The sequence below is a fragment of the Eleginops maclovinus genome, chromosome 1 (assembly GCF_036324505.1).
Source record: "Eleginops maclovinus isolate JMC-PN-2008 ecotype Puerto Natales chromosome 1, JC_Emac_rtc_rv5, whole genome shotgun sequence".
Classification (NCBI taxonomy): Eukaryota; Metazoa; Chordata; class Actinopteri; order Perciformes; family Eleginopidae; genus Eleginops; species Eleginops maclovinus.
In genome coordinates, this window is record NC_086349.1 from 14,368,755 (window position 1) to 14,395,911 (window position 27,157).

Consider the following 27,157-nt stretch of genomic DNA (forward strand, 5'->3'; position numbering starts at 1 on the left):
AATTTGCCACTGCGGCTCTTTATACAGGCGAGCAGCAGCCAATAGAAACTCTCCATTCCACAGGCTGCCTTACGATCCTGTGCTGGGCTCATGATGTCAGAGAGCAAAGACACGTTATTTTCTCAAGCATGATAGAACAGCTCTGCGTTAAAAGCAAGACTTGAATAGTTAGACATTCATTTGATTTCCCTGCAAACTAAATTAATGTTTTAAAGTAATCATCCCTTGGAATGTGAAATCGTTTTATCCTTAGATTTGTAGATATGACACAGCAGCAGTCAGACCTGTGGGTCCTGTCACTTGGCCTGCTGTAAATTGATTGATTAGATTGCCTTGACTGCCTGGATCAATAGCCCTGTCTGAGGACAATGGGACTGTCAGACCAATCCACAGTGGATTAATTAGTTGAACTGCACCACAGACTCAAGTCAATTTTATCTAAACAACTTACATTTTTCTTTAGGAAAATTATTCTTCATCTTCCACAACTGGTCTGAAATTCCCTGACAAGCAGCCGTGGGTGGAAGTTGATAATTAGTATGGGTATGAGGTATTAGGGTAGTATGAGGCAAATTAGCAATGAATCTCTAAGGTTAATGTCTGCTGATTAAAAGGTAGTGAGACATGTATCAGTGTGGTGCTCAGTATAATACCACCATGTCTACATGCAGTGTTTAGCTAACGGGTTGAGTCAAAGGTCTTCCTACTCACTTGGGCTGGTCAAACCCCTGGAGGCACACACAGACTCTGACTTTCACACCCTGAAGGTTATCACTTTATGCAAACAGCATCTCATTGTAAGGAAAGGGAGAATTCAAGATAAAAGCCAATTAGCCTCCTTCTCCTGTGTCCAGCAGACTTCTAGTTAATTTATTTACCATTGCAAATCAGAGCCCAAGCTGCCCCAGTGGGTCAAAGCAATTTGCCTTTGTTCACAAGTAGCCTGCATCATTCACCCCGCATGCTGGGATCGGTGAGTGATTTACAGCCTAATATGTCTTGTTGTCATCATACACAGCTCTGATTTGTGGAGGGTTTGTCTGCATCCCGGGGATTGCTGTTGGCGTATTAGTTACATCACCAACAGCATTTGACCAATTTGCCTTTATTCATAGTATTGCTCCATTAGAGAATTGTATGATTTTACACGTATCTTTGAAGTGAAGGTTATATAATTATAGTACCATTGATCCTTAGAAAAGAAATTAACCTTGCAATACCATTTTTTTTTGCAGAAAGATGGACAGAACTAGTTTCTCTCAAAACCCGATTTGAGGGTTGGTTCTTTCGAAACGCATTCACCTACATTCAGCAAATAAAACACTATTCAACAAAAATCTTATTAAGCTATCGTAATGATGCAAGTGAGGCAAGAGTCAGATGGTGTTACACCTTTGTCTTGTTCTCAGAGTATGATGGCGACAGAAAACATATTATACACATCTCTAAAACCTCTCAGTGCAAACTTATGTTAAGAAAAGAGGGCTCAATTATGCTGAGAGTTCAAATTGCACAGCCATTCCTAATACATTAATGTTTTATAAAAACTTAACAACAAGATTTCTGGGCTCTTTGTGCTTTGCCACTGATTGGTAGTGAATAAAACTTCAACACGAGAAGACAAAAACAGTTTAAAGGAAAAGTAGAAGATGAACTCTCTCTAACCCCTCTTAACTAATTGTAATACTTATATGGACGCCTGTGTTACCACCACACGGCTGATGGGACAGGGAGAGACAGGTGGCTATGAATAATCATCAGGCATAAAGTGACACCTTCCAATATGGCTGAGGGGGGGTGGGGGGCTTCTTGAAGGAGAAATCTACTACTTAAACCGTCACACCTCCATACGTATTTTGACAGTGTTGGTAATTATCATCAAGACAATGATGAAGTGACAGCAGACATAGAACTGACACAAAGCTGAGTCATTATCTTTCTCACAAATTTCTCTGCCGTGAATGGGACCACCTTCTTATTTTCCTGCAACAAACTCATCAGCAGATGGTGTTGTAGCCCAGGATTGCTTGCATTACATGTGCTTAGACATGTAGCAGCAGAAACAGCTCATGCTATATCAACAAAAGTGAGACAATGCTTCCGTTCAATAAAATGTTGTTTTAAAAGTGCCTTACAGATGGAACATGATGATCACATGAAGATAGAGGTGGTAATACCACAGCTTTGTGGTAGGAATTATAGCACAGGCTGAAACTCAATGTGACACATGGGTTTGATGTACGATGCATGTAATGTAGCATGTGTGGTCTGATTACAGAGACTTGAAACATGTCATAGGAGACCATCTCGTACATGTTTTATATCTCTCATATTTTTAACCTGGCTGATGGGATTTGGTTCCATTAGCCACAGGAGCATGAGTGAGGTCGAGCACTGTTACTAAACAAAAAAAGACCCGTCTGTGATCCAAATCATCCCAAAGGTTTTGGATAGGGGTTAAAGTCAGAGTCAATTAAATAAATTCCAATTTAAAGGCTTTCTCTAAAATTTGGGACACAAATCAATGTAACTGAGCACTGCTCCTTTGCCAAGATAATCTATCCAACTTACAGGTGTGGCGTAATAGGGGCTGATTAGCATGATTATTACACAGGTGAACATTGAACCGTTAACAGTAAAAGTATTCTAAAATGTGTTTATTTGTCAGTATCAGTTACCTCAAAACCTTGCTTCATACAACGTGGTGCATTACACTTGAGATTACTGAGAAATGTGTTTTTGTTTGGATTTACTCACCTTTTGAATTGCAGTTTTAATAAACAAGTCATCACAGATGAGTATTTCTGGTTTAGCTGATTATTCCACAGCGTCACTCTACCTGCAGGTACAGACATGCCACTTCTGCCCCCTGTTGGTCATGCTCTCAAATCAAAAAAGCCGTACTTTAATTTAGCTCCTTAAATGATCCCTTTCTTCTTCTTCTCCTACCAAGGGTAAATTAAAACACTACAGAGAGAAATGTTACTTAAATGTTGTGTTTTATTCACCCCCTCTTTCAAATGTGCTAGACAAAAGAAGCACCCTGTACACATCATCATCAGACACTGTTGGATATCATTTATCTTGTCATAAACCACGAGAAATGTTGACATCATCAGACCAGACAACTTGTTCAGTATTGGTAGTGGGTACAGCATAACGTTCAGTGCATTTATTGCATTGTAAAGCAGACATATAAATAATATTAGTGCAATTATACCCCATCATAACTGAGGAGATACCTTGATAGTCTCAGCTAATGTCTCGTCAATGCTAGACTTTGTATTGCATACAGAATTTAGGCAGGTGTAACACAATAGGAAATGATAGTTGTACAAAATTGTGCTTTGGACATCCAAAGAATAAATCACCTTTGATAGAAGTATCCTGCAATACAAATAAAATAAATATAAGCAGCTGATTCAGTTTGTTATATTATGTTAACAAATTAGTGTGCTATCTCTGCTTCAACAAGTAGACGTTATGGATCTCAAATCTGGTCCTTCAGAACGAATATGGGTGCCAGTGGAAGCAAACTTCCCTGTGGTCCAAAATAACTGCAGTGCATCATTCTTAAAAGAGAGGAAAATACATAAAAACACATGCTTTCTGAGGCGTTGAGAATAGAACTGTGTACTGAGTGACTAAAACCCTTACTTCCTGTCAGCATCTGTTGTTTCTGTGCAATTTTATAATATCAATAAGAATATATGCATATTGAATGTACAGTATGTACAATTAAGCCTGGATACATGTGACTAGTTATGTAGATCATGTTGGTTTACTCTGAAGTGTGAATGGCTTGTGAAACGATGGTCCTAAAAAGCCCTTCAGATGAAACAGGAATACAATTTGCCATGCACATACATTAGATTATTTACATATGTGGTATGTTAGCTGAAACTATAGTGGTATATGTTAAAAGGAGATGTGTAGAGAATATTTGTCATTAATATTGAGATGCAGTACCTTTTGGGGAGTTTGGGAATGAAGAGCAATAGCGTGAAAAATGATATTTTGCATTAAGATGTTGGTGTTTAGAGCAAAGACAATCAACGTTTTGTAATAATTCTTAATTAAGGTGGATAGCTAATTTATATCTCACAGTTTTCACAAAGGCTAGAGTAATAAGAGGTCGTTGGTGAAAGAAATAAAAATATTTTTACCACTAGAGGTCACCCTCCATGGGTTTATGGGCCAGCTGCACACATGTCAAGCTGTGATAAAATATAACGAGTTATTAATTCTGATGCTCCATTGATATAATCCATCTCCTTCTCCACTACACCAATGAGTAGCAGCGAAGTGTGAAATGTTAACCAATCAAATGATATGGAGGATATGTGTCTGACTGTAGTGATGATTAAAGAAATGTAATAATTAAATTCAGCACACATGCTGAAGTAACATTTAATCTTGCTATTTATATATACATCTATTGTCTTTGGAAATCATAGTTACCTCACTCAATGGGTTTTTAAGTTTTGCATGAGAAATAGGAATTTTATAAACAGCCTATGGCAATTTATGTTTCAAAAACACAATTAAAATCCTCTTGAGTTAGGAGTGTGGTTTCCGCAAAACAGAATCATTGTTTTTCTTTTAGTTATAAATATCAGGTGTGCTACAACTGAAAGTATGTGATTGTCACAATGCGTCTGTCCTTCTTTTTTGGAGGAAACCTACGCATGTTAAACATCAATAAATATCCAATATTCAGATTTTGCTACAAATTATATGTCTGGGTTGGTCAAATGATTCATAAACAAGAATTTCAATTCAATTCTAAGGGCTGAAAAACAATAATATATGACAATAACCATAGTTTATCATGGTTAATTGCATTTCTATTTAGATACAAACATCTGAAAACAAACCACAGTTATTGTAAATAATCCTGTTTAAGACAATGGACCAGCATTTATACATTCACAGCTGTGACAAAAGATGCATATATATTCTGTTGATGTGCAAGTATGTGCTTATCATGCATGAGTTTTGCATCACTGTTGCATACTATACAGATATGTGACCAGCTACACTGCGTTACAGATAGAAGTAAAGATCGTTACAGTAAAAACTAAAATCATTTAGAAAGGCTACATAATAAAAAGGAAGAGAAACGCTTTCATTTCCTTGGGTTTCCCAACACAGGTGAGTCCATTATGACTCAAGTTTGCCTTTGAGGAATTATTTTGGTTAAACTGGCTCACACCGAGCTGTAGAACTAGAGGACATACAAACTGGATTTTGTGTCACTCTCTGCACTCTGGCCAGAGAGGAAACCTTGGGAACGGGAAGCTACTCATGTTTGTATTTTGTGTTATACTGATAGCGTTGCTATGCTACGGTTCTGAATGCTAACATTCTCTGCCTTCACTGATGTGTAATTTGTCTACATTGAGAGCTGAATTAGCCTATGTGTGTCCGGCAGCCCTGATCACACATGGGCTGGCTCAGCATTGCCAGGTGGGGTTTGTGACCTCCAGTGTGTGCAAGGTGTTAATAACAAGGTCAGGGTGGAAGGAAGGGTGAGGGGAGGTTGTGTGCAGTGGCTGGCTGCACTTCTGTACTGGTTTTTGTTGCCAGCACTTTTGCAGCTGTAGGAAGCGGCCCTGAGTTGTTGCATGGCGGTTGGAGCAGGGAGCTTTACGCGAGGGGGCAGCAGTGAAGTGGAGGCTTCTCTCGTAAATTTCTTGTGTCTCCTTTTCCTCCAGCTCACCAGCGTCCTGTTCTTTCTCTCCGGAGGGTCTCTCCTCTTGGTCTCTTCTTCGCCCCAGGTGTGGCCAGAGAAGGTGGTGGCTGGTTTTGGAGAGATGAGGGCTGCTGCTGCCCCCTGGTGGCACCCCATTCCCTGTGCTCTATGACTTTCTAGTCTGACACCAGCCAACAGCACAGGCTTCCTGCAGTAAAGCAGAGGAAGAATTCCACTAGAGAGAAAACGGTACCAGAAACCAGTAGCAAAAGATTCAAGCTCACCATAGTAAGAAAGACAATCAGTTCCTCTCACCTATATCTGTGGTAGTGATCATTCTATCAACTCTTGAGTCTCAGAAAACTAGTGAATGGACACAGGAGGCAGAAATGTTTTGGTTAATAATGCAGTTAAAATGTTAATAAAGGCATCAGTTGTGTGTTTGTGTTACCTGTTGGCTAGAGTTAGCTGAGGGTGGGGTGACCACGCTTTGATCCAGTAAAGGGTTAACAGGGGCAGAACAGGGGAGGTGCGTAGCACGCCAGTAAATGTCAAGGTACTCTGCGAGATGTTCACATGCATCCTCCAGCTGATTCTCATCCAGAATGACATCAAACATCTCCTAATAAGGGAAAGAAAGAGAGACGAGAGACGAGTCACAACCATCTGTCTATTAAAGATCGCTGTTTGAAGGATGTAAGATAAAACCTGTCAGTAAATTATAAGTACATAATGACTTTAAACAGAGTGACATACAGGTGGACACTGTGCTAGCTTGTCTCCTGCCATCATCTGGACGTTGAGGTGTTTGCTTTGTGACTTGCCCCGAGATTTGATCAGCCTCTGAAGGACCTGTGAGATGAGCAAGAGACAAAGACAGTCAAGCAGTACAAAAAAGAGAAAACTAAGTAATAAAGCTTTTAAAATGAACATTGTGATTCAATTTCCCTCGATTTTGTCATACCAGGGAGAGCCTATGGTATGAAATCTGAATGTAAACTTCTTTCTTAAAACATTAACTACACTAGACCCTCATAATCCCAAAGAAAATGTAAGCGTTGAATGAATTGTAATTTTGGCCCAAGCGGACGAAACCCAAGGACATCCAGTTTACAGTGAAATAAATGATCAAACTTTTTTTGTGTTAATGAGGTTGATTGTAATCACACTGTTTCAGGAAATACATGATTCTTAAAGTTCATGTGGGTTGTACTTTACTTTAGGTGAGGAGACTTTGACATAGACGATGATGGGAGCGAGGGAAGTTTTGAGGAGTTGTGCGGGGTGATTAATGGTGTCAGCATCTAGGACGACCAGCTGAAGAGACTTGGCCAGCTCGAAGATCCTCTCTATCTCACTCTGCACCTCAGCTGTCAACAAAGCAAAGGAAGACGGGGAGTTATGTGAGACATGCTTAACAGAGCAACATCAGTTCAGTGTTGGCTTGACATTACAGAGAGAAGAGGCATCTATTATTAGCTGGTATTAATCTTTATTTAGCAGAAAGAAGATCTAAGACAACTGTCTTGTCACTCACCTAGACTGGAGCGTGTGTTGGATCTCTCCATTATGGCCTTCTTGTTCAGCACCGAGCGCTTCGCCAGCGACAGATCAGCAGTCACCCGTGTAATAGAGATCCTGCAGAAGAACCGACTTATCACATCACATTCACAACTGTTCAGTTTCAAAGGATGAGATGAACTCTCTTACAGCTAAAAATAAATCGTCATCACCATGTGTCCTATTGACCATGAAACGTGATAGGCAGAATCCCACGGACAGCGCTGTAGCTCGGTCCCAGTGTTACTGTACACTGAGCTGCAGCTGTAGAAGAGCAACACAGACAGCCGTACCCACCTGCCATCAAATCTGTGCTTTAGGAAGTCAAACAAGGCTTTCTGCATCATGTCTGTTACCTAGGCGACAGATATGGAGGGAAAAAGGGAAGAGAAGGTTAAAGACTGGAGATATAACACAAAATACATACACACATTCACATTACTCACCCCCTTTTAATCCTGGTAAAAAGTTTGTTTAAGTCTCCTTATTGATCATTTTCCCCAATTATACACTTCTAATAATGAGCGCCCAAAACAGGAGTAATTACTCTGTCCTACTCTCCTCCAAGGTTTCCAGATGCTAGTAATTATTTCCTGTTATGTTTTTGTTTTCAACTTTGTTTTAGATTCTTGTGTTTCCCGCCAATGTGATTGTCTGCCCTGCCCATATTGTTTTCACCTATCCCTCATTGGTCTGTGTGCTCCCCTTTATCTGTATAAACTGTCAGATGTCCAGCTACAGCTCATTCCTTTTTTAAAACCAGTTTTCAGTACTGTGATGAAGATACTTGAGTCCATTGTATGTTTTTACCAACAGTGATCGTAGTTGTTGCTTTTGCATCATTACTCAGTTACTTATATCTGCTTTTAACAACATTTTAGTGTTAAAATTAATAATAATATTTGGCCTAATAAATTAATTATGATAACATCACTAGAGTATCTAAATAATACATGTTAAGGTATCTTAATTGTAGGATTGTATGATTCCGGCTGTTCTGAATTACTGAATGAATGAATTTGTTGGATGATTGCATTATTGTGAGTCACTTTGGATAAAACCTTCCATTGAATAAAATGTAATGTACTGGCCTGCATAGATACCAGATTTTCCCCCCTTTTTTTGTCAGAGCATTTAATTTATTGATGTAGTTTACATGTCTTCAGACATGTGAGGAGAGGATCCTTACAGATTACATGGAGAGAAATAGTTGGAGGTGTGTGTGTGTGTGTGTGTGTGTGTGTGTGTGTGTGTGTGTGTGTGTGTGTGTGTGTGTGTGTGTGTGTGTGTGTGTGTGTGTGTGTGTGTGTGTGTGTGTGTTCTGTGCAGATGATGTTTAGTCTATTTTCTAAGAGTCTTTAAAAAATGGATGTCCTTCAGAATAGTGGAGAAGCGCACAGCGGTGTCCCCCTTCACGATGTATCAGAGAGATGGAGGAAAGGCAATGAGAGGGGGAAATGAGTGCAAGAGAGAGAAAGCAATGGTGAGCTACTAAAAATAATACCATGCACAAGAGACATAGCAGGGAAAAAAGAGAACGAGAGGGGAAGCGAGAGGGAGGAAGGCTGGTGTTCACCACTGGAGCATCCCCAAAGCACATCACCAGAGCAATGCATAAATATTTCATACACACAAAACAAACGGCTTGGCACACAGCCTGCGCATTCATAGAGCAGAGAGCGAGGCAGAAGGAAAATGTTATAGCACAGAGACATTCTGTTCAATTACACGCCTCACATTCAGCATTCATCCACAGAGTCATTGGAAATTGACATATTCTCAGATTAATCGAGTTTAACCGCAATGTGTTTTCATCTCATCCCACATGTGTGCAGTATAGGAGAATTTAACACGCAGTAGCTAGAATAAAGGGACATGCATGCTTCTCTGTATGAATCAAAATGAGTCTTAGATTCCTGGTGTGTGTGCTATAATTTCATCAGGATGTGACTGCGGGGTTTAGTATCAGTGTTAATGGGATAATGGAGGCAAGAGTGATTCCCTTTAGATCAAACCATACTGGACCAGACAATGCCGTTCAGATTAAACTGGAGCAAACATTGGCAGGCCAAACAAGACTGAGTTTAAACACTGAGATATGTCACATATATGGTTGATTTAAACAGTAATTAAAATGTATTAAAATAAAAAAAAATAGGTATCTTAAATTACCACAGCATAAATGATACATTAGAATCTGTCAGGATGTACTAAGGCGAATTCTATTAGTGAAATGCTAACATGCCAGTTTAGCATAACATTTAACATCTTCACCATGGTAGTGTAGTGTGCTAAGCATGAAAACATTGACAACGTATTACTAAACACAAAGGCTGATGGGTATAGTTTCGTGGGTTTTTGGTCATAACCCACAAATGTCAGAAACAAATTTGATAGAAATCCACCTTAAGCTGTCATACAGAACAAAAAATGACAGGTTAATGGTGAATAAAAAGGGAGAGGATCACCAAAGGATTAATTCTTCATTGCCTGTGCCAGTGGTGGACTGACATACCAACATTGCCAGCTCTGGAAACATGCTAAAGCCACAGCATAGCTTAAATATGATATTTTAGATTTTTATTCTCCATTTGTTTGGTATTTTCTACTTGATAAGTCACTTAAAAGCATTACGTGTACGATTTTTAAAATTCTACTTTGGTACCCTCAGTATAAAAAGAGACACTCTGACTGATAGAAATATGCTCTAGTGTTAGCTGATCCATCCAGGTTAATAATCCAATCACCCAGACAAGACTTGAATGAGCCAACCAAACTACAAAAGCATTTTGGTTTGTCTCACCTCATAGCCTTTCAGCGAAGGACCCACCAGCACCACAGGCCGCATAGAAGGGACCACATCATATGGAGGAAGATGTTCAGTCTGCACAGGCCACAAGCACAGACAGGGTTTGGAGGTACATTGTTGAAGTTAATTTACTACTATAACACACATATTTAGTAAGAATGTATTAGCCGATCTGCATGTAGAGAGCCAAAAAAAATGCACTGAAATGCATGAAGTGTAGCAGTATAATTAAGGTTGTTCTTAAATAATAAATAAGGAAGAGGCCCAATGAAGAACATACCTGTTTCTGCTTCTGTTTGGCTTTCAGAATAAACAAAACGAACATTAAACAAGGTGGACAAAAGCTAATAAGTGTAAATAAATAATTATTGAGTAGGACATATTTTTGTTTTGAGGTTCTTTAAGATGAAACATGCATGCCATGCTGCACTGAAGCAAATTATGGCCTCTTTAAGTGTCATTTTGCAGGGTTGATCAAAATTCAGTGGTCATCTCACATAAAAACTGTAAGCTTATTTTAAAGAAAAGGCAAACTTTATTTCAAACCCAAACATTTCTTCTAAAAGGGAACATTTTAGCGATGGAAAATTCCTGTATGTAGATCTAACCCCATGAGAGCATGCAGTCCCAGAAGAGAAGGAGCAGACAGACACAGCAACAGGACTCCTCCGGCCTCACTTACCTGCAGATGGCGGGGTCGACCTCCAGCCTCCAGATGAAGCGTTCCCTCCTTTCCTGTGGAGCAACATAATGCAAAGCTTCATTATGCGAGAATCCCCTCAGGAGGCAATTTAGACTTCCAAAACAGAGCAACACATGAGCAAGAACAAGTTACGTCAACAAAAAAAAAGTTTTCAAAGAGTGTGTAAGACAGGAAGCTGGTGGAAATAGGGCAACACAGAGAGGCAGCAGAGACACACAGCGATATACCAGAGAGCTGAGAGACTCCTGACCTTGCTGCTGCTTTCTGCTCTTGTTTTATCCTCATGGCTTCGAGTTTGACTGGGCTTGGGATGAATGTGATGTCTGCGCCTTCCTTCACCAACCGACCAATCCACCAATCATTGTTGTATTTCTGCATGATAGTCAGCCACATCTTTTAGAAATCAAGTGCCATGCTGCAAAAGTGTACAAATGATTAATAATACAAGTATTTATTCACATGCAAGAAGGTCTCTGACCTCTTTTATGTGCAGGAAGTCTTTGGTTTCAAAGTTAATAGCAGCCCCTTGGACCGGACAGTCTTCATCAAGGGCACCGCAGTAACTCACATTAGTTTTCACTGCAAATGCTACTGGTTTGGCCTAGAAGAAAAGAAGGTTAAAATGACCATGAATAGTATCATTGCGCTATCAACATTCTTGCAAATGCTGCACTAAACAGTCATACTCTTGTTATAGTATTTGATATCTTCTTGATATATTTGCTGTACTTTTTCTAATCTATATTTATGTTATCAACCTTGTACATTAATTGTATTTTATTTTATTGCAGTCACACAACACAAAGGCAAATCACCTTGTTAGTGAAAAACAACTTGGCACCAACTTCTTTAGTAGAAGATTAATTTGATCTCAATAGATAACTGAAGTGAAGTCAATTTTTATCATGTTGCCCAGTATCACAAATCACAAATTTGCTTTAAGGGTCTATAGATATTTATAAATACAGCCAGATTACAGTAGTCTGTTGAAAGTCCACAAAGTCTTAAGTATATCAAGTATTTTTTTTTTTTTTAAATAATGTTTTGTCACATTTTCTTTGGGAAACTCATGTTTTTTTTAACGTTATATTAGTTTGTGTTATGTCATAGAAGGCTGTTGATGTTTTGGTACAATTTTATGCTCTCTGTGCAAAACAAATTCCCCTTGGGGCAATAAAGGTTTTCCTTTTATCATGACTCCGCTGTTTACACACTGCTTCTCAGGAATTGAAGGTGAATTTAAAGTACAGCATTGACCTTTGTCCCTGAGGCTCTCACCTTGGCTCTCTCCAGCTGCAGCTGAGCCTGGCGCTCGGCTTCACGCCGAGACGCCTCCTGGTCCTCCTCCAGGGACAGGTCGGAATCCGAGGGTCGACTAGTGTAGGAATCGGCTGAACCCTGAGAGAAAGGAGGAGAGAATAACTGTTACAGCCCAGGAAGAGAGGAGATAAATCCAACACGATACCGTACCTAACATTTTGTAGCAGCTGTTGCTACTTGGAGTCCAGTCTCTGAACCTGCCTGTTGTCCTGGAGCCATGTGATCCGGCCTGCCAGGACCAGTGAGTTCCTGCAGCTTTCCAAAGCAGCTGTCTCAGGGGAACCTGTGCATGAGTTCTGCAATAACACCAACAACCAGCACAGTGCATGTAGTCTATGTATCCACTCAGCCAGGCGCACCAGATGTTGGCAAACTTGTGTTGTGTGCTTGTGTGTCGATGAATTAGCAGGCTCTAATTTATGTCAGAACTAATGAAAAAGTATTCATTTGAAACTCAACACATTTTGATGTGTATGTTATATGCAAGTAGACTTTTGTAATGTAGAGGTTTTCATTCATAATTCAATAAAATAAAAGTTTTAATGTCTGGCAACAAACTGGCATATGAGAGCGATCATCGATACCAGACATAGAACTGCCTTTCACTCAGTGGACGTACTAGTGTAAAACATTATCAGAACATTTGACGTTGATCTTTTTGAGTTTGAGCAAATACATTTTCATAAAAAAAAAAAAAACAAAACAAATCAAAATGTTCATCTGTCTCTTATCTAAAGAAAGCAAAGGTAAATAGTCAGCACATATACAGTACAGAACCTTGTCCCCTCTAAACTTCCAGACTGATGAAACTCTCACAAAGCTCCCAGGAGCACCCACATAAGATACATATACGGTAGCTCAAAAACGTCATCATTCTTCTTTTAACTTGTTTCCCCCTGCCTGTCTCCTCCTCCCTCTTCTACCCAACTCACATCCCTTGTTTGTTTTTGCCTATAAAGAGCTACTAGAGCCAGAGCATAACCATAGCAGTCTACCAGCAGTTCATATTCTGAACAACAGTGTGTCTCTTTAGCAGGAAATATCTATAAATTGTCCTCGCAGAGTGTGATTGCAATTTTGATGATGTTGCAAATGTATATTATTTTTGATGTGATGAAGAGGGACAACAGAAGTATGGAATATTCCTGCATGGATAAAATATGACAGATTAGAGAAAACTAAAAACATATCCCCCTAAGGTTGAATCACAGGACTGCCAGCCTTTTTCTCTTTGCTAGATCCAATATCCTTTGTTAAAGCATCACGCTGCTATTGCATGGAGTCCCAAAGACTTTCAATTGTGCAAAAATGCTTAGCTCATCTTTGCTGTCGTTTTTTTGGGCTTGTGTAAAACCTGCAGAAAATCAAATGGCAGTTGCAGACAACACAACATTAAGCAAACCACATTTTCATTTTTGTACCATAATGTTCTCAAAGCCATTAGTCCTAGAATATTTTGTCCCCAGTAAAAGTGTGCTGCTCCCTGTTGCCCCACTACTGACATTAAGTTAACTGCTGGAGCTTTCAATACAAAACCTGAAAGAATTTTACGTCACAGTATTTGTGACGTAAAATATTTTATCAATTGTGTGGTAAGTTTTACATCATTTCAAATGATAAAGCATCTGCATCTCATTCTCTCTTTTCCTTAGTGCTTTTCAACATTGTGCTAAAAGCCTCATTTTCACATATTACAGCTCATTACCATGCAGAAAGTCACCTCACATCCCTCAGTGCTTCGCTGTTCAAAGAGAGTCAGAGATTTCAGACTCTTTGTTATTTTGTATTTGTCTAGGTACCTTGGTGTTTCTTGATATGTCAACTCACCAGCCGACAGAACAGAGATTAAAAAGTATGTGGAAAACAGACCCTCTCATGATTATCATCATGAAAATATCATGGTTAATTCATGCTTTTACTTTTTCAAAATTAAAATACGATGAACAGATGGGCTCACATTTCATCAATTGTATTTTTTTTTATTTTTAGTATTCGTCCACTCCTGTATGGACATTGTTGAAATTGTACGCATACTCTCTAAAAGGGTATATCCAATGTTAATAATTATGAACACACTCCACAGTTTAGTGCTCTGCTGGATACAGTTATCCTCAGTTAATATGAGGCTTCAGTAGCAGTTCCTTAAGTGGATATTGTGCCTCATCACTTTGCTTACTGTTGCGCACCCAATGTGTCATCATGAAACTGCCTCATTCAACCTCAATATTAAGAGGTAAAAAAGACGTAGACATGAGATAAGACTTTAACAAAAAACAAAAACAAAACTCAATAACATTCAACAGATGGTCCTCTCAGTCAGGAACAAGTTCAATGCAAAGCTGTAAAGTAATCTATACAGAGTTGAGATGGATAGACAAACTGTGTGTTTTCAGTAAAGTAAGCCAAGAGAAGATAATGAGATGGAGGGAAAAGTGGGAAGATGCTGGCAAAGTGAGTGAACAGGAATAGACTTCTGCTGAGACAAGAGTGAGAGGGGAGGGCAGATGAGAAGAGCAGAGAGAAGAGAGGAGAAGACGTCTCAGAGCAGACAGACATGGGAATGAAGAGACTGTGTTTGCATGCAGAGTGATCAAACAAAGAGGGGAACATCAACAGCGTACCTTGTTACAGATGAGTCCTGTAGCGCTGGAGTCAGAGGCAGACATGATTCTGCTGCCAGCGCTCGCTTCTCCCCCATTGCAAGGAAAAGGCGGAACCCTCCTCCCCTCAGCCCACGGTTACAGGGGGGAGAGAGAGGGAGGCGCGCTCAGCCTAAGTGCTGCACAGCTGACGTTGCTGCGCTGCCTCAACAGCCATTTCCTATACAAAATTGATGCCCTGACTGCAGCACTGGTGTGCATACACCCGTGCACTGGTACAGGACAGTGGGTTTCTTCAGCTTCAAGCCAGCCCTTGTGTAGAGAAGGAGTTTTTCCATGTGTCATGCACCTCATCATCTCATACCCTCCCCTCTCCTCTCCTCTCCCTAGCATCACATTAATACATTCCTGTCATGCATCTTCTGGACGTTTTAAGAGATCCTGAAAGAGTGACATAAAATGAACCTAATCTGGGGTCTACTCTTACATTAGTGTCTTTTTTCACATTTGTCGCACAGATATAACTTTATGATAAACACAGAACAAAGATTGACCCGTGCTCAAAAGTCAAGTCACGTCAATTTGAATATCTCAAATCAAAATCTGCCTATTCACAATCTGTACAGCTACAACACCCTCTGTGCTTTTTTGACCCTCCCATCAGGTAAGGAACACTTCCCAAAGAAATCCCTTTAACACTGAGAGACAACTCAGTCTATTATCATCAATCTCCTGCCAATTAGCTCTGTTGCTAAACAGGTGATTGCTTCAACAACACAAAGGGCTGTGAGACAGAGTGAGAGGAGGACATGAATGGAGAAATGAATGAGGGAGAAGAGAGGACAAGAGGAGGGCAGGGTTATGCCCGCCTGCCAGTCTGCCTGCCCTGCACCATCAGCCTGACAAGAAGGTGATGCATGAGCCTACAGAACAGAAATGCAGTGGTGAGTCAGCAAGCAGCCATCTAGAGTCCATCAGATGTCTTAATAAGCCATCAGAGAGGTTTCTATTGTAGGACACAAGCCTTGTTGTTCCTAAGCCAGGCCTGGATGCCTGCGCTCCAGGTTGCCCCAGGCACTGAGGATCCTACTTTAGCATCCATTATGCTGGCAGCATGCGCTCTCTCACCCTCATTCAACTTTGGCTGCTTAAGAAATAAGTGCACTCCACCAGGGCTCTTAGCAAAAAATGTCTCAGGGCTATATTTCTACATGGCTTTTTAAAATTAAAGGGAGGCAAGCACACAAACATACGCATAAATGCAGAGACGTATTATTGTAATAAGAGCAGCTAGCTCCCTTTGGATGCCTCTGGTGCCGATAAGATAGGGTGACTATTTTCATCATTAATGTTGTGCACCATCGAGTAACAGCTTTTCTAACAGAAGGAGAGGAAGGCAAAGATGGAAAGAGAGCTAAAACACAAGGAAAAAAGAGCCAGAAACAGAAAGAAGGCAGGGAACATGCCTGAATAGCAAATTAGATTGATGGAGCTAGACAGAGAGAACTTGAACATTTAGACAGAAATCTAATTCTTATTAAAGATATTTTTATAAATGTGCATCCCCTGCATGTTTGTTAACTGGTAAAGCTACTTCAATTGAATCCAAAAGATGGAGAAAGAATGATACAGATACCATGAGAAGGTGAGTTAGTGTAACGACAACAGAGGTACCAACACTAAGAAGGGAAGAGAATTAGAACAGGAAAAGATATTTACAGCCACATTTTTACAGGTTTTTTTTGCTGCTTTGTTGGTCTAAAAATAGCTCCTTCCACTCCTCCCATCACAGACTGGGTTTGGCAGTGGGGAGAGGATTGAGGAGGATAGTCAAAGTTCACTGAGTTTTGATGAATTCCCTCAAGAAAGAGCAAAGCAGATTTGAGACTGGCTCAGCTATACTCACTGACGCCAGATAGCCCATCTGAATGTGAACTACATGGAGAAGACAGACCGCACTGAGGCTTGTCTCTGCTCAGTCTACCGTGTGCATTCAGTCTCTGCAGCAATAATGTGCCATGTTCTTTTGTTTTCTCTCCTACAGAATATTATTACATCTTGTGTTCTTCAATCCTCCTGGTAATGTAATGGAGGTGTACTTCATAATGTTTCTTTTTTGAGCCTGTGTGAACCCATCGGAGTTCACACAGGCGTTCACAATCATGGGAAAAGAGAGCCATGGTTAGGCATCCTATCTCTCATCACGACATTGCGATTTTTTAACAAGAGTGCCGACACACAACCTAGGTTTGATACAATACTATTTTGTCAATTATTGTTTTTCAAGGACAAACAAAATTTGTTTTCAATATGTTTCAATATGATGTTTTTCAAAAATATGGTTGAAGATGGAAAAAGATTCAGATGGTATAAGGGCTGCTGAGCCTTTTTTTGATTTCTTGCTGAGCACCGCAGAGACACCCAGTTTAACCACACTCTTGTACTGTAAGCAACTGAGAAGCTCTGCACCAACTGGAATCTCGTGGCTTGCAGAAGGGCACTTCAGAGCAGACAAAGCTCCAGTTTTTAGCATATATTCTGCAGATTTAAGCACAGAAGCTTTGTAATAACCAGCTCATGTCTCCAATCTTTTGACCTGTGAACAGACTCTCTTCTATCTTTGTGTGCATTTAAGAGCTGAGGCAGCATTACGGGCAGAGGTGGATCATCCGGAGCCAGAGAGAAGGTCTCCTGACAGTGCAACCAGAGTAGGGCAGAGTGGATCAATAGGAGAGCCACCCAGATTGATACTCCATCCTGTCCCGAGCAGCTCCACCCTCCTCCTGCTCTGATGATGCCTTAGGATACTTTTCTCCCTGCCTGTAATGAGCCCTTGGCAGTCTATAAATAATCACTTCCAAGACATTTCAACACATGCATTACAACTGCTTTCTCACCAAACACACCGAGTCCTCACAGTAACAGCACGCTGCATGCATAGAAACATCTTGTATAAGCCATCTGGAAAGAGAAATGCTACTGAAGCAATGAGGACAATGCAATGACATAAATCATCAGGGACGGGTCGTCAGTGAAGCTGGCATACAGTTGAGCGAGAAGAGCAGAACGCATTGAGCCCAGCCAGGGATCTCCATCTTTGATCCTCACGTTGACTTGGCCTTGCCGACTTTGCTGTGCATACTTAGGCTTTCATCCCCTCCAGGGATCCCTCAACCTGACTTCACCAAACTGCATCAAAGTGCAGAGAGGCTGGAGCTAACCCACATAAAGCTGTGTACCCACGGTGCAGCACAGAATGGCACAGTGCTGCTGCATCCTTCATTAAATCCGATGTGTTTGTTAGACGCTGACCTGATTTAAGTTTCAGTTGGGCCTAATTGGTATGTCTTCTTGGATAGTGGGCTGAGCCAACTCAGAGAATGTCAGACTTATCAATATGTAACGATGCCCTACATATTCATGCATTCAGCTTTACATATAAAAACAGCATGTAATTCTTTCAAGTTTGAGTCTTCAACATTTTTACGGATAATGCAGCGTTGATTTCTCTAAATGAAAGTCATGTGTGTATAATGCAGATGATACAGCCAAGAAAGACAGCATCAACTGAAGGTGTTGAATAATGGAATAGAGAAATTTCCTAGAAAAGACCAGTCAAACATACAGATGGTAGAGCAAATGGTCTATACATTCTGACTTTATTCTTGTCTTTAACAAGTAAGATATAATAAAAAAGGAAGTGTTTCTAAACAGCAACTCAAACAGAAGCTGAACTGGAATCTTTGGCCCTCTCAACATTGCTGGTTCATCAAATTTAATCAAGGCATTGCACACTGATGCGCCAACACACACACACATACGCATGCACGCACACAAACACAAACACAAAAAGCACTTCGCTCCTCACGGGACAGGCTTTTAGTGCTCTGTCTCATGCAGTATTTAATTGACCCCACACAGGAAGCCTAGCGGTCCCAAATGCACTCCTTCCCCCCACCAACAGAGAACGCCTGCAAGAAAGCCCACAGCTTCCCACCACCGCTACTCTGTCACACAACTGCAATAAATGCCATTTTCAGCTTTAGTGCTACTCAGACTTTCCACAGAAATGTCAGCGCTGAGGATGAGGACTTTGGATGAACATTACATTTGTCAGAAACAAAAATTCCTTCCACTTTGATAGCCACATACATCAACTCACATTTCTCAAACTTTCAATCAAAATGACAAAGAGCTGAGTTAAAAGGTTGTCTGCAAAGTAAACCTGTATCTCATCTTATCAGGTATTATTAAAAAAGCATGAATAGATCTATTCTTTAGTGGCCTTCAATTCAATTTCAGCAAAGATTAGATGCAGAAGAGATAGCAGCGTACTTACTCAGTTGGAGGTAGGAGAGCACACTCCCAGACTCTCTTGCTCGCTCTCTGCTAGTCAGTCATGGTGTGCACTCTCTCCTGGGTAACACTGAAGTGTACTGTAGCGTGCTTGTTAGCAGTCTATCCCTTTCCCCTTCTCCACACCCCCCTCCTCTCTTATTCTCCACCACTCTCAGTACACAACCCTTTGCTACGTCAGTGAGGCTCTCTTTGCTCTGCATATCATCCTTCCCACCCTCTCTGCTACTCCCCTCTTACCTTCATCTCTATACCTTGCCTGTCCAATGAGATTCTGTATCGCAACCACATGTGAAGTTCATTCAGGACTCTATCACGACATCACTGTGACGAACAAGATTACCTGGTGTTGTGATGTTTGATGGGAATGAATGTTACAGCAGCAGCCGGGCTAATAAGATCCATTCTCACTGCTAACACGATGCAAAAAATCAATCCACACTGTTGAATCCAGAGAAAATTAAAAAGCATCAAATTATCATTTCAGTCACGTCTTTGGAAAGTATGTGGACAGCTAAATTTAACACCCATATGCGATTGGTTGATTTATTTCCAAAATCATTGGCATTTATTTGCTGCCTCCGCTCTTCTAGAAAAGCTTTTCACAGGATTTTTGGCACCCGGATGCAGGGATTTGCTCAAATTCAGCAACCTGAGCATACGTGAGGTCATTCACTGTTGGTGGGTGAAGGTCATGACGCACAGTTTCAGTCCAAAAGTGTTTAATGATGTTGAAGTCAGGTTTATTCCAGGCCAGGTTCAGGAAACTGTTTCATTATGCAAATCACTGTGTGCACAGGGTCAATAACATGTTCAAATTCTTTCCATTTTGTTAGAAGCACTTTATTGTCTAAAATGTAATTGTATGTTGTATCATTAAAGGCACAATGAGTAGGAATTGTTGATTACGGTTTGAAAACAAAACATCAAAGACCCTCCTCACTGGCTCAAACCAGGGTAAGGTGCTAATCAACGGGTGAGAGCCAACTTGAGATTTATTGTAATTTTGTAACCAGCTGTCTGTCTCCTGTTTCGCCTCACTGCCTTTAGGTTTTTTGTCGCTGTGTACGCTAATTTCATAGCTTCCTCTTGGATGTGTGCTTACAACCTGTCAGCTGGTTGCTATGTTTTGATTGTGTCGCTCAGAAACGTCCATAACATAGAAAAACAAGAAGATACAGGCAGATAGCAGGGTAACTGACATACCGCATCACATTTTGGTCATAAGTAAAAAATGAGAGGGATTCATTCCTATGATATAAATTGTTCTTTTCTATGAGATGTCTCTTGTTAGAACTGCTCTATCAAGGCCAGATGATGAGTACTAGAAGTAAGAAGAGTATCCACAACCATGCTGTATAACTTAGAAAGACAAAATCTCAAAGGAGACGTTAGCCATTTCTACAGTCAGATCACATTGCTATTTTAACCACTGTAGATTTCAATGTGTCAAAAGCCAAAAGTTTAGAGACAGGAGAAAGTAGTGATGTGATGAAGGCTTATGGGAGCCATGTAACTAAGTGTCTCAGTTCGACATGTGGAGACGTCCCTAGTGAAACCCTCTGTTCGCTGTCATGGCTGGCTGTACTCTGACACCTGCCTGGCTGCTGAATGTATGTACAGCAGAGACATGTATAGATGTGGATAACGGCGTTTTTTCTACACAAAAAAACAACTTAATTAAAAATAGCTCAAGAAAAGACTATGTAATAGCTTCATGCTTTAAATAGTGTGCAGAACGTTGTGCACAAGATACAGGGAGATCAACAACATGTAAACAGTCTGACTATCATAAAACCATGACTACAGGCGATGTGGAAATCTCCAGCAAAGATTTATTATTCATAAGATAGGCTGCAGGAAACAGTGAGGCGGAGGAGGGGGAAAAAAAGGACTGAGAGAGAAGGAGCAGGAATTCATTCGAATTCTGCATGAGTGTTAGATGTGAATAAAACATGAATGAATGAAGCTTTGAAAGTTAAACCCCACAGTTCTGAGTGCAAGACAGGCAGGAGAAGGAGAGGGAGCAGCTTTACGAGCTGCAACCAAGCATTGAGTGCAGATGTCTGTCAGTCCGTCCCATAAGAAGCGGCTGTGTGGGCAGAGCTGTGCTGGTGCATTATAGATGAGGGGCTATTTTAAGGCACTGGGGATGCTGTGTTTTGATTTTTGAGTGGAGGGAGATGACACCTGGCTCCTGCAAAATCCTTTCATGAGGTTTGTACGGCAATTGATGGGTTCAGACATACAGGTACAGCATGTGTTCCCAACACAGACTTGATCCCTGATTGAAGTGTGCACACTGAGAGGAGGGAGGATGTAAACAGGCTGAGGGATGCCAGTGAAGGGACTGATTGTGTCACCAAGTAGCTCTTCACTCAGACAGTGAACTTTGTGTACTGATAAAGCACACACAGCACAAGTACAGTCAGTCTGTCTGGTTATATTACTGAGCAGGACACAGCAGAAGTTTTTTTCAGATGACAAAGTAAATATTTCTAGAAATTAGTTATGAATAAAATGTTTTTTTTAATAACATGAAACATTTATTTGGGATTTTTCATAGGCATGTCCAGCTTAAGGTGAGGCTTTAAATGTTGTTAACATTTTACTTATCAATTACATAGTGCAATTTACTAACAATAAATAGCACAAAATAATGTCATGTTCCCCTAGTTAAATTAAACATCAAGCTTTTAATTTTTTTGCTCATGTACTTTTCATAGTACTTGTAACTTTTTTATTTTCTCGATGATGTTAAGCCAGTTTTATCACACTTTAGCACTTAAGTATAGCGGATGAATCTGACAGACGGACTTGACCCCTGCAGTTTGCCTACCAGACACAGACTGTAGCAAATGTTGCAATCATCTAGCTCATCATCTAGGACCTTTTCCCAGCGGGATAAGTCTGGCAGTACGGTCAAAATCATATGCTCTGACTTTTAAAGCACCTTCAACACAGTCCAGACCCTGTGGGTGGGAAACAATCTCATAGAGATGCATATGGACGCCCCAAAGGTGTCCTGGATCATAGATCATCTCACAGGTGAGCTATAGTTTGTCAACCTACAAACATGTGTGTTCATTATTAAAAATACAGTAAGACTCTATCTATGTCTCCTAATCAGACTTTCAGAAAAGAGTGACCTAAAGAATGATATGCTAACTTTTGATTAAGCTTTTAAGCATCTATAGGCAACCCACACTTTTCTTCATTTGGATGTATTCCTCTATTCACCAGCTAAACATTATCGAGAGAGAAATATTTAGTTTGAAAACATACTGGGATTACTTTTACAGCAATTACATCATCGGTTGCTTTTTTACAGACAAAACGTCCACTCTATATTATCCATTTGCTATTTTGTATTTCCTAAGCTCCTTAAATTGTCTTCTTTACAATGGCATTGCCTTCCCTTTTCTACCTGTTTTTGTACATTTTATCCTAATGTGATCTATTGCAAAAACTGGGAATATAAATTATAGTAAGAATACAGTTGTCATGTGATATACCTTAAAAAAGCATTCTGTGTAGGTCTTTCATGTACAGACATTACAGTAAATATGAAAGAGGAGGTTGTTGTGATGATTGATTTGTCTACAGTCTAAGAAATAATGGAACAATAGTTAAATTATTTAAACGTATTTAACACAATTATAGTAATATATAATTACATCTATCATAGCCTAATAAATGATCAGTTGGAGGCATGAATGCTGGATGATTGTTGTTATCTGTTGCTCCAGCTGAACACTTATTGTTTTATTTTTGCTCCAAGTGTTTATCAAGAACATTTACAATCCCACTGCAGCTTATCTGTCCCTAATTTCTGCTGGCAGTCTGACAGTAAAAAAGCATGCATCCTATTCTACGAAGTGAAAAATTCCCAGTGAGGTCAGCATGCCTAATTTAATTACCGGTATCCCAACAAGGATCTACTCCTACCTTCACTGCTTGTTTGTGTCTGAAAGTACAACACTGAAGATTTACACGACGCGGGCATGTTGGTTTCAAAGCCCTTCTTCACATTCATTTGTCAATTATCTCGACCACCACCGAAGAGATCCCCTAAACAAGAGAAAACTGAAAACAATAACCCACCTCGTTAAGCAGGAAGACGCTTGAATTGGTCAGGGACATCCGCGGTAAACGGGGATCTCAGTCACATCAGCACAACTTGGGTGAAAAAGCCACGTTTTGTACAGAAAAAGGGCAGCAACTAAAAGCAAAGCACAGCGCTTCGTCCAAACATTTTCACAACAGAGCAGAGAAAACGGTTCGGCTGCTGCTTCGTTTTGACCTGAAGCTCCGGCAGCTTCTGCCCTGTAAAATCTCGTATTTCTAGATTCACGACATAATCAATGACTGTACACAAAGCCATAGGCACGGACACGCGAATGGATAGATTACAGCTTTCTTAATAAATTATGCAAGACCTCCACTTTTCACAGACCCAAGTCCCCGAGAAATTCTGAGGGATTTTGTCGGATTTCTAATGATCAATTTTAATTTGTAATGAGTCTGGCATTAGCCCTCTAACTAACTCACTAACATGTTCACATTTTGTAAGATGTATCGGCATGGATTCAAATTCTAAATGACATTACATTTGATACTACGGAGCCCGGGAGGGGCCATAGACAGAAAAAATAAATAAAACGAGGCCACGCTTTACTAAATCGTGAGCAGGAGATGTAATTCGATGCCTCGAGTTAATTACAAAGTTGACACTTTTTAATTAAGAGAGCTGCTGGGAGTGATGAGAAAGGAAGGTGTTGAAAGTTCGGTAAAGTTAAAACCAGTGGCGGCTGGCGAACATTTTTTTGGGGGGGGGCGCAGTTGGGCGGCACGGTTTAAATAGCACTTTTTTAGAGGTTTAGCTTAAGACAGTTGGTTAGGTGGCTGCGGCCACATTCGTGCTTCTTACATTTTTGTGTGAAGTGCTTTAGATCCTTCATCCCGGTTGTAGTCCAAAGTGTTTCAGTCCCAGGACTTTGAAATAACAGACAAGGGAAACAAAAAAAGCCATTGCTCACTGTACAACCAGCTAACCAATTCTGCTTAGCATACAAGTTTGAGGAGAAAGTCCGAGTGTAGGTTCTCCCGCGATCAGTGGTCGTCTGTTGAATGTTTAAATCCGGACGCTCGGGTCCCAAGTCTTTCAATTTCTACTTTTCGACATCTGATAGTCGATGAAACGGTGTTTTAAGTAGAGCTTGCACGGAGTTCTCAGCCATCGATGTCGCCATATTCACTCAATCTAAGTTTCAGCTAGCTACGGTGCTGCTCTTTACGCTTGTGGTTAGGGAATGATAACGATGCTGATTCGCCGAAATAGTCCAATCGCGTATCTAAGGATGTCACATTGAACTAAGAAACAATGCCATTGGCTGTGGGCGCAAAGATTTGCGCCCACAGATCTAAGTTTCATCCCCCAATGAAAAGCTATCCTTGCTAAAATGACTGAGAAAAGTATAAGCTCTCCCATAGACTCCCATGTTATCGGCGCCCACGGACGGTAGCCGACCTGCCTATTCTCAGAAAAGGCGAATGGCAATATATTATGTCCGGACACATTTTAGCAGTTCTTGACAGTGGTCTCCCATACACATTTAACCCATAAACACGGTACATTTCTTATTTCAATTATGTTGTATATATAACGTTTTTTAACTCAAAAAGTCAGGGTGGGCGGCGCCCAAGCGCCCACTATTGACGCACCGCCACTGGTTAAAACATAGACTGTATATATACAGTCTATGAGTTAAAAAGATAATGATAGATTCGAACTTCGCGGATCAATAACTCATGAACATCACGTTTTAAAAATACAAACGACAAGACTTTACACCATAGGTAGACAATGAGCGACAGAGCAGTTTCGATCAGAAGAGTTCGATACGCGCCGTTCTCCACGCGAGTTCATTCATTGGGTTCTATCTGCAGCTGGAGGAGAGAGAGCTCAGGGACCGTCTGCAAACTGCAACGCCGAAAACATATACTCATAGAAAAGTTTTTTAAAAAAACGTTAAAGATGTAGCGATACAAGAATCTCTTAACACATCAATAGGTTATATCGTTGTTACAGTAAAACACTTATTTTGAATAAATATGCTTTTGAATATACATACTTGCTTTTTTATTTCAAACTATATTCCACTACTTACATAATAACGTAGTGCAACCAAACCCCTTTCACACATCAATGGTGCATTACTCTTAAGACTAATAAAGAGTTATATGGAAATATACTTTTAAAACATCGTGGAGATTGTTGAATAACTTTGCACCAATATCATATTGCAACCAAACTTATTGCAAACATCGATAGTCTCCTGTTTGTGGAACTAAACCACTAGTTTTTAAGGAATAGAACGTTTTAATTTGAAGTGCAACCAAACTCATCACACACATTATTAGACTCGTCTTTTGGACTTCACCAAATAGGTTGGTAAAATGTGACTTTTGGTGAATCTTTATTTTTGAAATATTTTACATAGCTTCACTGCTTTACCGTGTAACGCAAACAAAGTCATTTGACACATTAAGGGTGTCTTGCTGTTTGGACTACACCAAAAGGTTTGGTGTAGGGAAAAACATTTCGGCGTTGCAGTTTGTTGACGGTCCCTACGGTCTCTCCTTGGCAGACAAACCAATGAATGAACTCGCATGGAGGACGGAGCATATCGATAGTTACACGCATGTAACTACGGGTCTATGAATTCTGGATGACCACCAGAGGCAGTGCTTAACACTAGATGTTATCCATCTAATGCAAGTTGAGTATTTAATATAAACAAAGTCACATGTGACCTGGGGTGACATAGGGTAGCCCCGCCTTTATCAGCCCACGTCACCATCAGAAATGTCCCAATGGAATCTTCTCGCAAAGATTCCGAGTGACAGAGGACTCTGGCGGGCATCCAGAATTTAACCGTAGTTACATGCATAACTATCGTTCTATTTCATTCTTACTGACCACCAGAGGCAGTGCTTAACACTGGATGACTATTACCAACATAGTCACGAGGAATCCAGGCCACCTTACCGGGAGCAGCCTGAGGATTCCTGAAGGACAGCTGTCGCCACTGTGCGGGAGGCAGCTACATTGTCCCGGTAAAAACGGGCAGAGGTGCATGGTGAAGCCTAGGAGGCCGCTGCACAAATGCCACTTAGAGGTAGCCCTCATAGTGCTGCCCAGGAGGTTGAGACACTCCTGGTGGAGTGGCCTCTAACTTTAAGAGGCAAAGGCAGACCTCCTGATCTATATATGCCTCCTCAATTACCTCAACAATCCACCTTGAAAGTCTCTGTTTGGAAAGTACGTGCCCTCTCTTAGGGCCCCCGTAGCAGACGAAAAGTGGCGAAAGCCAGCAGTTGCCTGTATATAATATTTTAAAGCTCTCACTGGGCAGAGCAGCTCTGCCGAAGCAGCTTCTGCATTCTGCAAGCCAGAGGAGTCATAAGTTGCTAGCTCTATGATCTGATTTAAGTGGCCGGAAGGCAGCCTCTTTGGTAAAAAAAAGATGGATTAGGCCAGAGTGCTACACCTGTGCTACCTGAGTACCAGCGTATCCACTTTTCACTCACTGACAAGGCGCGAAGCTCACTCACACGCTTGGCTGATGCCATCGCTAAAAGAAAAGCAACTTTTGCCGAAAGCCATTTAAGCCCTCCCTGCTCAAGGGGTTCAAAGGGTGGGGAAAGGAGGGTTTCCATGAGGGAACCTTGAAAGCCTGAGGGGGGTTTCGCCGTTTGGCACCTTTAAGAAATCGAGCTACCAAAGAGTGAGATCCAACAATCTGGTTATCAACCTGTCAGGGTTTGGGGAAATAGGACCCAAGTGCAGCAACAAAGAGAGGCAGGTATGGGTACAAACAAAAGGCGAGCTTTATTCCAAAGCTGTTTTACAAAAATACAAAGTTAGGAAAAATCCAGGACATGAAAAACACTTGACTTGATACATGAAAGACGACAACGAACTGACACAAGGGAAAGCAGGATTAAATACAAAGACACTAATCACGACACAAGCCACAGCTAGGGAGGGGAGGCAGAAACATGAGGGCAACAGGTGACAACAATCAGGGGCGGGGCAGACGCTGACAATG

The 27,157-nt window shown here is 40.8% G+C and overlaps 1 protein-coding gene across 2 annotated transcripts; it reads right to left on the bottom strand.

Annotated features, from left to right (window-relative positions):
- Window positions 1–3,003: 3,003 nt before the first annotated feature.
- On the bottom strand, window positions 3,004–23,366 carry cacnb3b (calcium channel, voltage-dependent, beta 3b). Of its 2 annotated transcripts, none has more exons than XM_063894924.1 (14): window positions 23,148–23,366; window positions 12,046–12,165; window positions 11,246–11,368; window positions 11,018–11,139; window positions 10,747–10,799; window positions 10,345–10,364; window positions 10,059–10,139; window positions 7,553–7,611; window positions 7,233–7,333; window positions 6,914–7,065; window positions 6,452–6,547; window positions 6,147–6,317; window positions 6,011–6,058; window positions 3,004–5,903 (listed from the first exon to the last, which is right to left on the bottom strand). In XM_063894924.1, the coding sequence occupies exons 1-13, from the start codon at window positions 23,184–23,186 to the stop codon at window positions 6,029–6,031; spliced, it is 1,167 nt and encodes a 388-aa protein (XP_063750994.1). In that variant the 5' UTR covers window positions 23,187–23,366; the 3' UTR covers window positions 3,004–5,903; window positions 6,011–6,028. The 2 variants fall into 2 exon arrangements, with proteins under 2 accessions (XP_063750994.1, XP_063750985.1); XM_063894915.1 differs by lacking the exon at window positions 23,148–23,366 and adding an exon at window positions 14,709–14,947.
- Window positions 23,367–27,157: the final 3,791 nt, after the last annotated feature.